General features: G+C 55.5%; 1 protein-coding gene across 2 annotated transcripts in view; it reads left to right on the top strand.

Annotated features, from left to right (window-relative positions):
- ATP2A3 (ATPase sarcoplasmic/endoplasmic reticulum Ca2+ transporting 3) overlaps positions 1 to 15,321 on the top strand; it is a 35,091-nt gene that overhangs the window by 6,971 nt on the left and 12,799 nt on the right. For both annotated transcript variants that reach the window (XM_021704585.1, XM_044921914.1), the window contains exons 2-14: positions 4,232 to 4,249; positions 4,519 to 4,601; positions 6,075 to 6,179; positions 6,367 to 6,505; positions 6,792 to 6,872; positions 6,964 to 7,049; positions 8,585 to 9,049; positions 10,638 to 10,726; positions 10,877 to 10,979; positions 12,284 to 12,415; positions 12,805 to 12,930; positions 14,111 to 14,329; positions 14,446 to 14,781. In XM_021704585.1, the coding sequence (XP_021560260.1) occupies positions 4,232 to 4,249; positions 4,519 to 4,601; positions 6,075 to 6,179; positions 6,367 to 6,505; positions 6,792 to 6,872; positions 6,964 to 7,049; positions 8,585 to 9,049; positions 10,638 to 10,726; positions 10,877 to 10,979; positions 12,284 to 12,415; positions 12,805 to 12,930; positions 14,111 to 14,329; positions 14,446 to 14,781 (1,982 nt within the window). The remainder of the gene's footprint in view (positions 1 to 4,231; positions 4,250 to 4,518; positions 4,602 to 6,074; positions 6,180 to 6,366; positions 6,506 to 6,791; positions 6,873 to 6,963; positions 7,050 to 8,584; positions 9,050 to 10,637; positions 10,727 to 10,876; positions 10,980 to 12,283; positions 12,416 to 12,804; positions 12,931 to 14,110; positions 14,330 to 14,445; positions 14,782 to 15,321) is intronic.

Here is a 15,321-nt window from a genome sequence, read left to right as displayed (position 1 = left end):
TAATATTATAGCTAATGTTTATTGAGTATTTACCATGTGCTGTGCATGTTCTAAGCACCTTATGAATAGCATGTCAGTTAATCTTCACAATGACTTAAGAGTAGTTGCTATTATTGTCCTTATTTTGCAGATGGGGAAACTGAGGCACAGAGGGGGTTAAGTGACTTGTCCATAGTCAGAGAACTATCAAGAGATAGAGCAAGACATGAACTTAGCCCTCTGGGCCAGGTTCCTTGCCCTAAACCATGAAGCTTCTCTGATCATATACTCCTCTTTGCCCCCCCTGGACCCACAGACTAACTCCAGACCCCCTCCAGGCCAGCCCCACGTTGGGCATCTGGGGGTGTAGGCCAGCTCAGTCTGGCATCAGTGACCCAGAGCAGGGGTTGTCTGGCAGAGTCCACCATGTGAGAGGTCCAGAGGTACACTATTTCAGAAGAATAGTGGGGGGCTACTTCCCACCAGGCTGGCCCAGCAGGGATGTGGGGGGGGTGGCGCTTCCTACTACTGTCTTTGCCTGCACAGTCTGGCGAATGGCACCAAGAGGCGGACAGGGCTGGGCCATTCTCCCCATTTAACAAATGGGACATCTGGCACTGCTGAGGGCTCAAGCCCGCCCCCCCCCACACACAGCCTGAGGATAGCAAGGGGGAAACAGCGTCTAACAGGGGTGCCTGGGGAGAGGCTGGGAGGGTGCTCTCCTAGCCGCTGCTAGTCTGTTAGCCCCTCCTAGTTCCTCCATGGCCCTGGGACCCAGTCATGTGAAGGGAAGATTGGGTCGTCTGGGGTCTTGGCAGGATTGGAGTTTGAAGAAGACCAGGCCTGAGCAGACAGAGCCTAGTAACACCCAGAAAACCCTCACAAAAACCACCTGTGAGGACAGCGGAGGCTTTTTGGGCAGGGATGATTTTGGCTAGTGGCTCTGGGGTCACAATGGAGGGGTGAGCTTGTCAATGGGATGAGGGCCTCCAGCCTAACAATCAGAACGTAGGACGCCAAGTTCTCTCAGGTGACTTTGGCCAGGGAAGGCAGTGGGACAGGGTGGGAAGGCAGAGCAGCTTAGGAGTTAATCCAGGAGGGGCCAAGCAGGGGACCAAAAGCCAGACCACCTGAGTTCAAAGCTGTCACTTCCCAGCTGTATGACCATAAACTAGTCACTCAACCTCTCTGTGCTTCAGCTGTCTACTCTGCAAAATGGGAATAATAATTGTACCTTCCTTCTCAGGTTCTCTGAGAATCACAAGAGAGTTAATGCACTAGAGGGTGCATGGCATCTGGCACACTCAACACTAATAATTCTGCTATCGTTACTCTAGCTGTGGAGTACCATCTTACATGCTTTGCATGCGATACCTCCCCATTCATCTCTGGAGATAATGTAGGTAAAGCGCTTGGGACATAGTAGGTGCTCAGTAAATGTGGTTCTTATTTATAAAGATGATAATCCTCACAGCAGCCCCTTGGGGTGGGGCTGGGTACCCCATCTTCCAAATGAGGCTCAGGACCCCACAGGGAACCAGCTGCTCAGGCAAGACTAGAAGCATGTGCACTGCATGTGCAGGGATAGGCAGGGCATCTCCTGAGAGCTCGTGGCGGGCTGAGCCTTCCCCAGGGAAGTGGGTAAGGGTAAAAGGGGAACCTTGTAGTAGAGGCTAGGTCTGGGGAGAAGGGGGTACCAGTCAGGATCGGCCAGGTTATGCTGCAGTAACAAACCCCGTATCTCGATGGCTTAAGACAATACAGGTCATTTCTTGCTCACACTGTATAACTATGTCAGCGGCAGGTCATCTGGGGGCTCCGTGTCTCCTGTACTCTGTGATTCTGGTTCACAGAGCAGACACCATCTCACAGGTTGCTGGTTACTGTGCCAGAGGGACAAAGAGCTCTAGATCTGCACTGTCCAGTACACAGCCACTAGCCTTGTGTAGCTATTTAAATTTAAATGAATGAAAATTAAGTAAAATTTAGAATTTAGCTCCTCAGTCACGGTAGTTGCATTCCCAGTGCTTGAGAGCTGCGAGCAGTTGGTAGCTGCCGTATGGGGCCGTGCGGCTGGAGGGCACTTCCATCACCACAGAAAGTTCTACTGGACAGTGCCCTTCTAAGTCGAGAGTCTCCTGCCACCACGTTAGTGCCCCTGCCCAGAACTAACATGCATCCTTCTTTTTGTAACTTGCACAAGGGCCAGGAAATGCAGTCCTACTATGTACCCACAAGGTGGGAAAAATCAGAAGTATCTGGGGAACGAATGACCACCAAAGAGTGGATCCTGAGTCAAATTTTGGGTCAGAATGCGGAAGGGGAGAACTTGAGAGACCACCGAGATGGGCAGAGGGCAGCTTGCGGGGGAACTTGAGCTGCTATGTGTGCCCTGTGACATGCTTCCCAACCCCAGCTCTTGACCCTGCCCAGAAAAAAATGGCCTTATACAGTGGCCTAGGGGCTACATGCCTGACAGACGGGAGGGGTGAGGGAGACAGCAGGAGGGATTCAGGTGATCCTTATGGATAAACCCTTTTTTTGGTCAGGAACACTGAAGACCTTCATAGACGTAGAGGGTTTAGAAGTCTCTCCTGGGTAGAGCATGGCAGAAGCAGGCTGATGTGTGCCATGAGGTTGGAACTGTTCTCGGTGACCTCTAAAGGACCCTGCTCCATTGGAGAATTGGCCCAGAAAACCAGGCCTGGCCCTCCCCTGCCTTTCCTGTTCACTTCAGCTAAATAGATCAGAAGGAAAAAGTCTGTTTGATTTTAATCTCAACGCAGGACACTGGAGATTACATTTTCCACGGAAAATGTCAGCTGTTGCCTAAAATAGGACTAGGGAGAAAATGCTAGAAAATGTATTTTTAGGTTATATGTTTTCCTCCTGGATTCCTGCAGTCCAGTGGGCTGCTTGATACTCTCCATGGTTCAGCGGCCAGGTGCCCCAGATCTTCCAAACAGGTGGTCTGGGGAGAGGGCTCCCACAGGAAAAATGTTTGCAGATACTTGAGCTAAAAGCAGGTGGACAGTCACAAGGACCTGTGTCAAGAAGGAGGAAGAGGGAGAGAGAGCCAGCCTAGAGTAGAGGCTCAGAGTCTGCATTGCTGACAAGCTCCCAGGTGATGCCAGTGTTGCTGGCCTGGAGACTGGACTCAGTAGCAGGGCTCAGGTAGGCTCAGTCTGGGAGGAGCCCCAGACAGGCCTCAGCAGGGCCTAAGCTCAGGCTATGGAGAGAGAGGCCCATTGGAATCCACCCTTTGAGGCCCAGCTCCTGCCCCTTCCCATAGACCTGCCTACTTGCTGTGTGACCTTGTTCAAGTCACTTTTCCACTCTGGATCTCAGTTCTTGCACTTGTGAAACAGGGTGAGCATTCCTGCCCTGTCACCCCTTAAGCTGTTGGGAAGATTCAAAGACTTCAGGTACTGAGGCAACCAGCTCTACCTGGAATAAAAGGTGCTTCAGGAAATGTAGGAGATAAAAATAGAGCTTGTAAAGTGACAGCAGGTCCTGGTGGTTTTTGGGAGCATCATTCCTCAAAATGTTCTGTGGGTCGCAGACTGGGCATGTGGGATGGGTCTTGCCCCGAGTAGAGGGTCTGGGAGGGAACAAGTTGAGACTCAACCCCTAGGAACTGAACCATGGCAGGTTACGCTGCCTGGGACGCTGGTTGCTGAGGTGGCGCCCAAGGGAACCCCTAGGTAGGGTGGGGCTCAGCGGGCTGGCCGTGCTGCAGACCTTATGTCAAGTGCTCCCAGAGGAGCAGGTATGTCAGAGGGAGACCGAGCCAAATGCTCAATTTGAGGGAGGGCCTCCCTTGCCGTGGCCGTGGGGGACATTGAACAGGATTGTGCAGCCATCTGAGGAAGAGCAGTGCCCGGGAGCTATCAACTCCCTGGTGACCTCAGGGGTCCCGTCTCTTCTCCAGTGTGCTCCATTTCTCCTCTGTATGTGGGGGGAGAGGAGGTTCTAGAAGGGCCCTCCTGGCTCTGATCTTGAACCGAGGTGAGCCAGGCCATACCAGACCCTCCTTAACCAGGGTGGGGTGAAGTGAGTGGAGGAGTGGAAGCCTCTGGGCTCAGACCATCCATTCTGTGACCTCAGAGAGCTGTGGGGACATGTCTAGACCTTCATGGTGGCCTGGATAGGCACAGTTGGGAGGGACTGCTGAGACACCTCCACAGTCCCACTGCATAACTTATTTATCTCTTGTCTCCTCGTGGCTCCTGTGGCTGCCTGGATCCTGCAGAGCTCCCGACTGAGGAAGGTGAGGCTTGGGCCAGGGCGGGCTGCAAGACCACCAGGCAACATCCTTGGGCTGTTCACTTTCAGGTTGTGTCCTTCCCTCTCCCCAACAGAGTGAGGCTTGCCTGAGCCTCCCACTATCACCCACCTGTGCCTCTAGGGCCTCAGGCTCTTGCTCTTTGAATGGTAGGGAGGGAGTGGGCCAGGTGGTCTCCGACGTGGTCCCAGCTCTGAATGGGGGCAGGTCAGTCAGTAAGGGACCCAAGCTTCACATGGTGCTCCGGTTCTCAGGGAAGTCCCTGTGGGAGCTGGTGCTGGAGCAGTTTGAGGACCTCCTGGTGCGCATCCTGCTGTTGGCTGCCCTGGTCTCCTTCGTAAGTAAGGCCCCCATCACCCAGCATCAGAAAGCCTGGAAGGGAGAGCCAGGTTGGGCCAGTGCTCAGAGGCCCAGGCTCTGAACCGCAGGTCTGTCCTCTCAGCTGGGGACATCCCCGGGCCTCTACCCACCCCCTGTCTTGCTCAGACTTCAGCTTCCCTTGCCTGAAACCTCGAAGCCTGCCCCCTACACACTGGACTCCTGGCTCCCATCTGTCCCCTTCCACTCTGACTGTCAGAGTGAGCTTTCAGAAGCACAGGTCTGATCCCCACCCCTCCCTGCCTTAGGGCCAGGTTTCTCAACCACAGCACTATTGACATTTTAGACCAGATAATTATTTGTATGGAGGCTATCCTATGAGCTGGAGAAGATTTAGCAGCATCTGTGACCTCCACCCACTAATGCCAGTGGTACTCCCCAGTTATGATGATCAAAAGTCTCCAGATGTTGCCAAATTGTCCCTCGTGGAGAGCCCCTTCCATGGCTGCCAGTGCCCCACAGAAGAATTTGGGCCTTAACCTCTTACAGCTTGTCTGCGCTGCTCTCCCCCATTCTTACTGCCTGAATGCCTCCTGGACCTGCAGGGCCACGGGGCCAGCGTGGGGCTGTGGGGAGGGGGACAGTAGCTCTCACTGATGGCTGAGCAGCAGAAACCCAAGGGTAATGCAGGAACTGTGGCCACCCTGAGGGTGGCCACAGTTCCTGCTCTTGGCCCTGTGCCCAGCAGGGCCTGGGGAGGAGACCTCAGGTTGGTGACATGGAGCGCAGGGAAGCAGGGGCCCAGCCGGCTGTGTCTGGCCTTCCTAGCAACCGTTCTTGTGGAAACTGATGACTCTTACAGAGCAAAAAAGGCCTGTCGGTGCACGGGCCTTACCACAGCCGAGCCAAAATGGTGCTGGTGCCCTCCACAGTTCCAGGGGTCCCACTGAGACCTGTGGAAGGGAGTGACAGTACCCACCTGGGCCAAGAGGTGGGAACAGGACTTTAACCAGGTATTCTGCCTCCAGGCCTGGGCTCTGGCTGGAATTATGCTTCTCTGGCCAATGGACTTCAAGCTCAAGCCTGTAACGGGATCACCTGGGTTTGTTAACACATAGACTGCTGGGCCTCACCCCAAAGTTCCCGACACGGGAGCACCGGGATAGACCCTGAAAACTGCATTTCTAACAAGTTCCCCGGTGATGCTGCGGTTGCCAGTCTGGCTTCACACTTGGAAAACCACAGCCAGGCAGACAGTGAGACCTCTAGCTGTACAATGGCCCCATATCCTGAAAGTTGGCTGGGTGGGACGTGGACGGTGGCAGTCACTACCTGCAGATGAGCCAAGGCCTCAGAGCAGCCCTCTCCAAGCCCAGCGCTCCCCAGGGGTATCTCTCCCAAAGCAGGAGACAGCAGACCCAGGGTATGAAGGAAACGGTGAGCAGACCCTGGCCCACAACATCACCCCAACTCACCAGCTCTGACTCCATAGGTCCTGGCCTGCTTTGAGGAGGGTGAAGAGACAGCAACAGCCTTCGTGGAGCCCCTGGTCATCATGCTGATCCTCGTGGCCAATGCTATCGTGGGCGTATGGCAGGTGGGAGGCACAGAGCCGGGCCTGGGCCTTCGGGTCTCCCGACTGCTCCATGTGACCGCCACTTGGTGTTAGAGTCCTGCAGGTCCTTCTGCTTCTAGCTCCATCCCAGGCCCCAGGGGTGTCATTACAAGGGGTCAGCCTGCAAGGGCCAGTGGGGATGACCACCTACCTGCCTCATGTTCTACAGGAACGCAATGCTGAGAGCGCCATTGAGGCCTTGAAGGAGTACGAGCCTGAGATGGGCAAGGTGATCCGCTCAGACCGCAAAGGTGTGCAGAGGGTCCGTGCCCGGGACATCGTCCCTGGAGACATTGTGGAGGTGGCAGGTACACTGGGGGCCTCTTTTCATTATGTGTTGCTGGTGAGCCAATCCCTCTCTGTGCCCCCATCTTTCTGGCTCACACACAGAGCAGGTAGCTGTCGGATCCTTCCAAAGTGCTTCGGCCAGAACCTTGTTGGACAGATAAGGAGACTGTAGGAGGGAGCAGCATCTATCTCAGGGATCACAGCCCAGGCCCCTGCCTCTCAGCCCTAGCCTTGGCTCCTGGCTGTCCTCCTGACTCTGCCAAGGGGTGGTGCCCAAAGCCACACTCAGCCACTCTCTCTCCACAGTGGGGGACAAAGTACCCGCTGACCTCCGCCTCATCGAGATCAAGTCCACCACACTGAGAGTGGACCAGTCCATCCTGACAGGTGAGGCCCGGAGGCTAGGGCTGAGCAGGGGATAGGTCCAAGGATGGGGGTGTCTTCATGTGGGGCTTCTCATTTCTGATTCCATGACCAGGTGAATCCGTGTCTGTGACCAAGCACACAGATGCCATCCTGGATCCCAGAGCTGTGAACCAGGACAAGAAGAACATGCTCTTCTCTGTAAGTCCCTGGGATGGCTGGGGCCTTTGTCTGGACACTGATAATAACAACTTTAACATTTAATCAGTTAAAGCCCTACCAGAAAGAACCTCCTCGATTATTGACAATACATACCAATTTATAGTACTGGTAATAACTTGTGTTTACTGAAGGCTGTGTGCCTGGCACTGTTCTAAGCCCTTTACGTGTATTTAAGCCTCACGGTGCTTTTAAAGTAAGTACTCTTGTTATTTGCATTTTCCAGGTCACACAGCCAGTGAATGGTAGTGCTGGGATGTGAACTCAGACATTCTGACTCCAGAGCTTTTCCTCTTGCCTGCTAGGCTTATCCTGCTTTAACCTGGAGAGGGACAGAGCTAGCCTATAATCATTCAATGGAGAATCCTCTAGAGATAAGCGTTGTCAAAGTGGTGGAGGAGGGCAGAAACAGTCCATTTCTCAGATGGGAAAACCAACCCCCTAAGGCAAGATGCCAGGCCCAATGGCTCTTTTCAGGGCGAGTGGTGGGCTCAACGCTGGTGGGAATGATATGCCCCTGTGGCCTCAGAGGGACTTACAGGCTGCCCAGAAACAGCCTGAAGCTGAACATGGGAGCCATGAGGATGGGTCAGGCCATTCGGCTGTGGCCCATGGCACCAAGTTATAAGGCTAGAAAGCCTCCCCAGAAGTGAACAGAAATGGAGAAAGCAATATTCGCCCAGAGTTCTTAAGGAGAGCACCCTGCCTAGATGCATGGAAGCCTTGGACCAGCTGCTTTGAAGTTGGGGGGATGCTGTACAGGGCATGCTCAAGCATCAGCAGCTGTCATGACGTAGCTCTCTAAGGGAGATGCTCCGGCTAACAGCGGGTCATTTCCTTAGCTGAAGGGCCTGCAAGGGGGTGGGGGCATGGGGGGGCGGACGAAAGAAGAGAAGCTGAGGTTGCCGGTGACACCTACCTTGTCTCCAGCCTCAGCACAGGGCACCTGTCTGAAGGGGTACCAGCTTATTAGCCTCCTCAGAGCAGCAGCTTTGTTGAACCATTTTATAGACGTGGACACAGACACTCCAGGCTAGCTGGCCTTTATACCAGGACTTAGGGATTTTACCAGGGCCTTGGGAGTGGATGGACGTAAACTCAAGTTCTCTGGATTCTTCGGTAAATATTTACAGATTATTTACCTAGGATCACAGTCAGCCTGGCACTCTGGTGTGGCCACGTTGGCTTCTTATGAATGGCATTTTTCAAGGTTGGTAGTGTGCTGTGCTAGCTGATCACACTGTCAGTATCGATGCAGTGCTTCCCGTGCCAGGCCCCGTGCCAGGCACTGGGGGTACGGCGCTGCGGCGAGTCCTGGCCTAGGCGGAGTTAGCACTGTCATGGGGGCGACTGCCACAGCTCGGTACTGGATAGCTGCGTGAGGCTGGGAGCGCTGAGCCACACGGAGATGAAGGAAGCCCAGTAGGGGATAAGAACGTTGCCCTAGCCTGGAGGGGTTGGGGTCCTGGGCCCCCGCCGGGATGCTAAGCAGCCCTTCTCGTCTGTCCCCCGGCCAGGGCACCAATATCGCATCGGGCAAGGCCCTGGGTGTGGCGGTGGCCACAGGCCTGCGCACGGAGCTGGGCAAGATCCGGAGCCAGATGGCTGCGGTGGAGCCGGAGCGGACGCCGCTGCAGCGCAAGCTGGATGAGTTCGGGCGGCAGCTGTCCCGAGCCATCTCTGTGATCTGTGTGGCCGTGTGGGTCATCAACATCAGCCACTTTGCTGACCCGGCCCATGGTGGCTCCTGGCTCCATGGCGCTGTCTACTACTTCAAGATTGCTGTGGCCCTGGCTGTGGCTGCCATCCCTGAGGGCCTCCCGGCCGTTATCACTACCTGCCTGGCTCTGGGCACACGGCGCATGGCACGCAAGAATGCCATTGTGCGGAGCCTGCCCTCCGTGGAGACCCTGGGCTGCACCTCAGTCATCTGCTCCGACAAGACCGGCACACTCACCACCAACCAGATGTCCGTCTGCCGGGTGAGAAGCTGCAGTCGGCTTGGGGTCCTGCTGGTGCTGCCGTGTGATGCTCAGCAGGCTGAGCTCCCTCCTTGGGCTGCCCCCTGACTCCTCTCTGGCAGGGGACGGAGGACAGAACCTGTGGGCTGCGCCATGGTGGGGAGCAGCTCCAGGCTTTCATGGGGCAGAGCAGCAAAGTCTGGCTAGACATGTGTCACTAGGACCCAGATGTCACTGTAGGGCCCTGGCAGGTCATTGCCTGTCTACGAACCTCAGTTTCTCCAACTGAAATTTGGGTATGCAAGTTTTGATAGACAGCCATAAAGGACAGAGCAGAGGGTCAAGTAGAGCCTTGGCATCTGAGCCAAGCTGGGCCTGGACCCAACCAGGTTCTGTCCTGCTCCACCATGACTCCGCAGCCTATGCCTGTCACCAGATAGGCCAGCTCCAGTGACCCGGGAAGGGCCGGGTCAGGAACTGTTCATGTCCTGGCACTCCACCCCAGATCCTGGGCCTGCTGCCTGCATGCTCCAGGGATTCTGGCTGAAACTCCAGCAGGCCCATGGGGCAGAGGGGTGGGTGGGGTAATGGTGAAGGCTGTGGGTTTCCCACCCCTCCCAGATTCCCCCCATCACCCTTCTCCCACCTCTGCTCCCGTAATCTGCCCACTGGGAAACTCAGGCTCTGTATCCAAAACCCTGAAGCCCATTAGGGGCCGCCACAGGGGAAGGGGCACCTGCAAGCTTTACATTCTGTGGCCCCTAACCTCTAAAATCTCTAGTAGGACTTCATTTGAACAGAGTGTTCCTTAACTGTAATAAAGATTTGGAAAACACACTATAGGGAAGTTGTAGAGGCCTTACTTGCTGGAAGAGGGGCTGAGAAACTTCACTTCTCAAGAGCTATGCTGGCTGGAGGGCTGCCCCCAGGAATAGGGAGGGGAGCACAAAAGAAGGGACATTTGTTGAGCACCTACTGGGTGCTGAGCTGGTCATTGACTTGGAAATGTGCAGCAAGGTAATTTCTGGAAAGCAAGAACTACCTCCTGGGTGAAGCTGGCTGACAGGCCAGGAAATGGGCTGCCCTGGGAGGGGTAAACCGCCTGACCCTGGGGTGCACAGGTAGGGGCTGGGTGACCCAGCAGGCCCTGTAGGCAAGAGCTCACTGTCTGCGAACACCTTTGGGCAGGAGAGTCTGTGCCTCAGAGCAGAGTGTGGGTTTCTACCCTTAGAGGCCAGGAACCCATCCCTTCATGGGGAGAAGAGGGGCAGCTGTACTCTGATCCCACTCTCTTCTCCTCTTACCAGTGGAGAAACTAATGCTCAGGTGCTCAGCCGGGAGTCGCATTAACAAAATGGGCAAGGACCCAGGGCTCCATCCAGAACATTGAGAAATCTGCCTTATACCCCTCAGGGGGTCCAGAGAGGAGGCCCTGCCTCAGCTGGAACCCTACTCTCACACTGCACCTCCCAGAGCTTGGCAGGAGAGAAGGCCAGCAGCTTCTCCAGGGGCCCAGAGGATCCCACCTTTGGGTCAGGCTTTATTCAGACTGGCTGCCCAAAGAGGAGAGAGGTGAGGGCTTGCCTAAGCATGCCTCTGTCCTCCCCAGATGTTCGTGGTAGCCGAGGCCGAAGCAGGCTCCTGCCGTCTGCACGAGTTCACCGTCTCAGGCACCACTTATGCCCCGGAGGGCGAAGTGTGAGTGCTGGGCAAGGGGGTGTGGTGGGCGGGGTTCCCCGGTGAGCTGGGCCACACCGGACAGCTCTGAGCTCTGTGGGCGGGATCAGGAGGCCATGCACCTCCCAGGGACGCGGCCAAATGCCCTGGTACCAAGGCCCCGCCCCACAGGAGGCGGGCGGAGCAGCCTGTGCACTGTGGGCAGTTCGATGGGTTGGTGGAGCTGGCGACGATCTGTGCCCTCTGCAACGACTCTGCGCTGGACTACAACGAGGTGAGACCCAGCGCTCTTCCGTGACCTCTCTAGTATCCAGGTGACCCTTCTCCCAGAGTCTCAAAACTCCCAGGATTGGCAGTCCCTGCCTCTTTGGAGTGCCACACCCCGGGAACACTGCCACCTCTGCAGACCCCCACCGCCACTGCTTTCTCACACTGGCTTTGAGACTGTGCCCCAGGGCTCTCGGGCTGTGGAAGACGGTAATGTAAGGGACTGTAGTGCCACGGTGTCGAGGAAGAGATTTGGGCAGTAGGACTAGGGAGGGTGTTTACGGTAGAAGGCACAGCCCAGAAAAGGCCCACAGGTCATAACAAGCTGGTGGGATGCAGGCATTGAATGCCCTTACCTGCTGCTGGAGCAGTGGAATGGAAAGTGCATGAAGATACTCCTGCCTGAGGGAAGGACTTGACCAGATCAAGTCGGGTCCCATAATGAGCTGAAGGCGGTAGACAGCCACCAAGGGGTTTTGAGCAGAGGAATGATATATATGGTCAGATTTGCATTTACAAAAGATCGCCTAGGCTTCTGTGTGGAGGATGGAACAGAGAGGACAAGAGTGGATTCAGGGAGCCCCTGTGTGTTCCCCCAGGTCAGAGAGTTGCTGGCTGGGGCTCCAGGGAAAGGGAAGAAAGCGTGGGTTGGAGATTTAGGGTGGGACTTGGTGACTGGTTAGGTGAAAGAGACGGAGGGTACCTCCTGGTTGTTGTCCTGGCTGGGACTGTCCACTGGAGTGGCAAATATAGGGATAAGGGGAGGTGGCCTGAGGGTCACTAAGGAACCAAGTCCAACAGGCAGCAATTAGATATGTGGGCTTGGAGCTCAGGGGAAATGTCACTGCCAGGCTGGGCACTGGAAGTCAAGCACATGACAGGTGGGGGAAGCAGGGGGTATATGAGGCCTCAGGGAGAGAAGGTGGGAGGGAAGGAGCAGGGTCTGGACAGCAGAGTTTAGAAAGAGGAATCTGGGGAATCTGGGGAAGGAGGCTGAGAAGGAACCTGCAGAGAGTGAGGTGGATAGCAGGGAGGATACACGTTCACTGATGCCTGGGGGCGGAGGTGGGGGTGGGGATGGGGCGGAGGGGGTGTCAGAAGGGAAGGGAAGCCTCAGTGCCAGACACTATCCAGACCCCATGTCAGCTGGACTGGGAAGGGCCCCACTGGTCTGCTGCAAAGGAGGTTAAAGGTAACTCTGGTAACGAGAGCTCCAGGGGCCAGGAGGTAAGGTAAGGATGTGGGAGGTAAGGATGGGGGTCCACTGGAGGCTGCCCTGCTCTTCACCCCCTGTACTCTGGGCCCCACCAGGCTAAGGGCGTGTATGAGAAGGTAGGAGAGGCCACGGAGACGGCTCTGACTTGCTTGGTGGAGAAAATGAATGTGTTTGACACCAACCTACAGGCCCTATCCCGGGTGGAGCGAGCCAGTGCCTGCAATGCGGTGAGCACAGTGAGGGCTCTGGCCACAGGCCTCATAGCTGGGGCGTCTGGGCATCTAGAGAAGAAAGGGAGGAGGACAAGGTCTTGGGAGGCCTCTGGGAGGAGGAGGGACCTCAGACCCTGGTAAGACTTGGCTAGAGAGAAAAGAGAGGAGAAGACTGAGTGTGGGCAAGGACCCAGAGTTGGGAAGTGCACAGCATGGTCAGGAAGTGACAACCTTTTGGGAGGGAGGGAGGGAGGGAGATGGGGGCTTCAAATGTCAGGATCAGAGGCGGATAGACATCATCCCACAGGGAGCAAGAGGCTCTTCGTGGGATCAAGCTGCTGGAAAGAAAGCAGTGAGAGTTTCTGGCTCCGCCCCTCACATCCTGACCCTTCTGAGCCCCATAGGTCATCAAGCAGCTGATGCGCAAGGAGTTTACTCTGGAGTTCTCCCGAGACCGGAAGTCCATGTCAGTGTACTGCACGCCTACTAGCCCTGGCCTGGCAGCCCAGGGCAGCAAGATGTTTGTGAAGGTGGGGCCTGCCTAATTGGCCTGGGGCTTCTGCACATGTGGAGTCCCTGGGAGATCTGATCTTCAGTCCTCTGAAGAGCTAGTGACTGCCACTGTGGGAGACTGAGGGAGGTGTGAGGCCCATTGTCGAAGCAGTGAATCTAGAATGAGGGTGGTCAGCCTTCCATGGGGAACTGGGAGCAGGATCCAGCCTTAGTGGAGATAAAGCCAGGGCCAGGCACCAAGGCTTGCCGCTCACCATGGTCCCAACTCTGGGCTGAGAGGCACTGCCTTGTCACATGACCTTGGGGTCACCTATGCTCCTCCATGGGCCTCAGTCTCCCCATCTGAATGGCAAGGTCAAGCTGGAAGATCTCAAAGGCCTTTCACCTCTGATGGGGGTGTTGCAGTGGTTGGTGCCCATCTTTGGTGCTTCACGTTCTGGAAACTGAGTCCTAGGGAAGGAAGTCTCCCATCCAGACTTCTGCCCATCACACTGCCTGTCACTGCTTTTCAACCTGAAGTAGGAATAGCAGTCCTAACTTCACACTGGAATGGAGGTTTTAACCCCTTTTGAAATGAAAAGGCTTCTGTATTGGGATCTCGGGCCACCTTGAAAACTTAGCATTTGGAGTGCCCTTTGGGGAGAGGGAGAAGGCGTTGATGGAGGGTTCAGAAGCTATTCCCAAGGTGAGAATAGGGGCAAGACCCAAGGTGAGACCCCAAGGCTAGTGAGGAACCTGTCACCCCCAAGAACACCTTCCCAGAGCCACACCCTCAGCATGGTTCTATTTCTGGTCCCCAGGCAGGGCTCAGCTTGCCTCCCATTGCTGAGCCCCCTACAGAATTGCGATCCCAGCCGCACCAGATTGGCAGGGAGGCAGGACCTGTAGGAGGGCTGCCCGTCCTCTCCCCCCTCCCCAAATGCTGCAGCAGACCTTCCCAGCTTTGGGTTGGTAGGTGGGGAGGGTGCCACCCAATGGGCAGCCACAACCCCCCCCATTCCTTTTGGGTTTTCTCACAGTGAGGCCCCCTTGGTTCTCACTCTGAACTTTCAAAGAATGGAATCTGGTCCATATCTTGCTTTGTGTCCCCTTGGATGGCCTTTTCCCATTTCTGGGCCTCAACTTCCTCAGTTGGGCAAGAGGGGAAGGAAGGGGTCCTGACTGACAGAGTTGCCTCTCCCCTCACCCACGATACAGGGGGCTCCTGAGAGTGTGATCGAGCGCTGCAGCTCAGTCCGAGTGGGGGGCCACACAGTACCCCTGACTGCCACCTGCAGGGAGCAGATCCTGGCCAAGATTCGGGATTGGGGCTCAGGCTCAGACATGTTGCGCTGCCTGGCGCTGGCCACTCGGGATGCACCCCCCAGGAAGGAGGACATGCAGCTGGACGACTGCAGCAAGTTTGTGCAGTACGAGGTGGGCGCCAGGGCAGAGCCCCAAGGCTGGGGGCTGTGCATCTCCCTGCAAAGGCTGGGCAGGTAGGAGGTTGAGCATGGGCCCAGGCTCCACTTGCATCTGCCCCCTCCCTACAGATGGACCTGACTTTTGTGGGCTGCGTGGGCATGCTGGACCCTCCAAGGCCTGAGGTGGCTGCTTGCATCGCACGCTGCCACCAGGCCGGCATCCGTGTGGTCATGATCACAGGGGACAACAAAGGCACAGCTGTGGCCATCTGCCGCCGGCTTGGCATCTTCAGGGACACAGAGGACGTGGTGGGGAAGGCCTACACAGGCCGTGAGTTCGATGACCTCAGCCCCGAGGAGCAGCGCCACGCCTGCCGCACGGCTTGCTGTTTTGCCCGTGTGGAACCTGCGCACAAGTCCCAAATCGTAGAGAACCTACAGTCCTTTAATGAGATCACCGCCATGGTGAGGCCACAAGATGGGAGCCGAGCTGAGGTGGGGAGGAGTGAGGGGGACACTGGCCATAGAGCTTGGAAAGAGCAACCCATACCACCTCTGCTTCTGCTTCATTCTTGTTTTTTCCAACGGTTTATTACAAAAAATCTCAAACGCAAAAAGAAATTAAAATAGTTTCATAGTAAACACCTGTAATATCTATGATCTAGATTCTACAAGTAATATTCTGTTTGCTTTGCAAATACCTATCCATCTATCCATCCTTCATCCATCTTTTCTTAAATAAATTTCAAAGTAAGTTGCAGACATCAGTACACTTCACCCTCACATAATTTAGAATGCATACTCTAGAGAGCAGCAGTTCTTTGTGGTTCTATTTTTTTCCTTTTTGAGGCAAAACTTACATGCAATGAAATGCACAAGTCTTTTTTTTTTTTTTAATTTTATTGTTTTATTTGACAGAGAGAGAGAGAGAGAGCGAGAGCAGGAACACAAGCAGGGGAAGTGGGAGGGGAGAAGCAGGCTCCCGGCCGAGCAGGGAGCCTGATG

Source organism: Neomonachus schauinslandi, chromosome 15 (assembly GCF_002201575.2).
Source record: "Neomonachus schauinslandi chromosome 15, ASM220157v2, whole genome shotgun sequence".
In the NCBI taxonomy this organism is placed as follows: Eukaryota; Metazoa; Chordata; class Mammalia; order Carnivora; family Phocidae; genus Neomonachus; species Neomonachus schauinslandi.
Note: the sequence above shows the minus strand (reverse complement) of the source record. Positions and strands in the feature narration are given on the sequence as shown.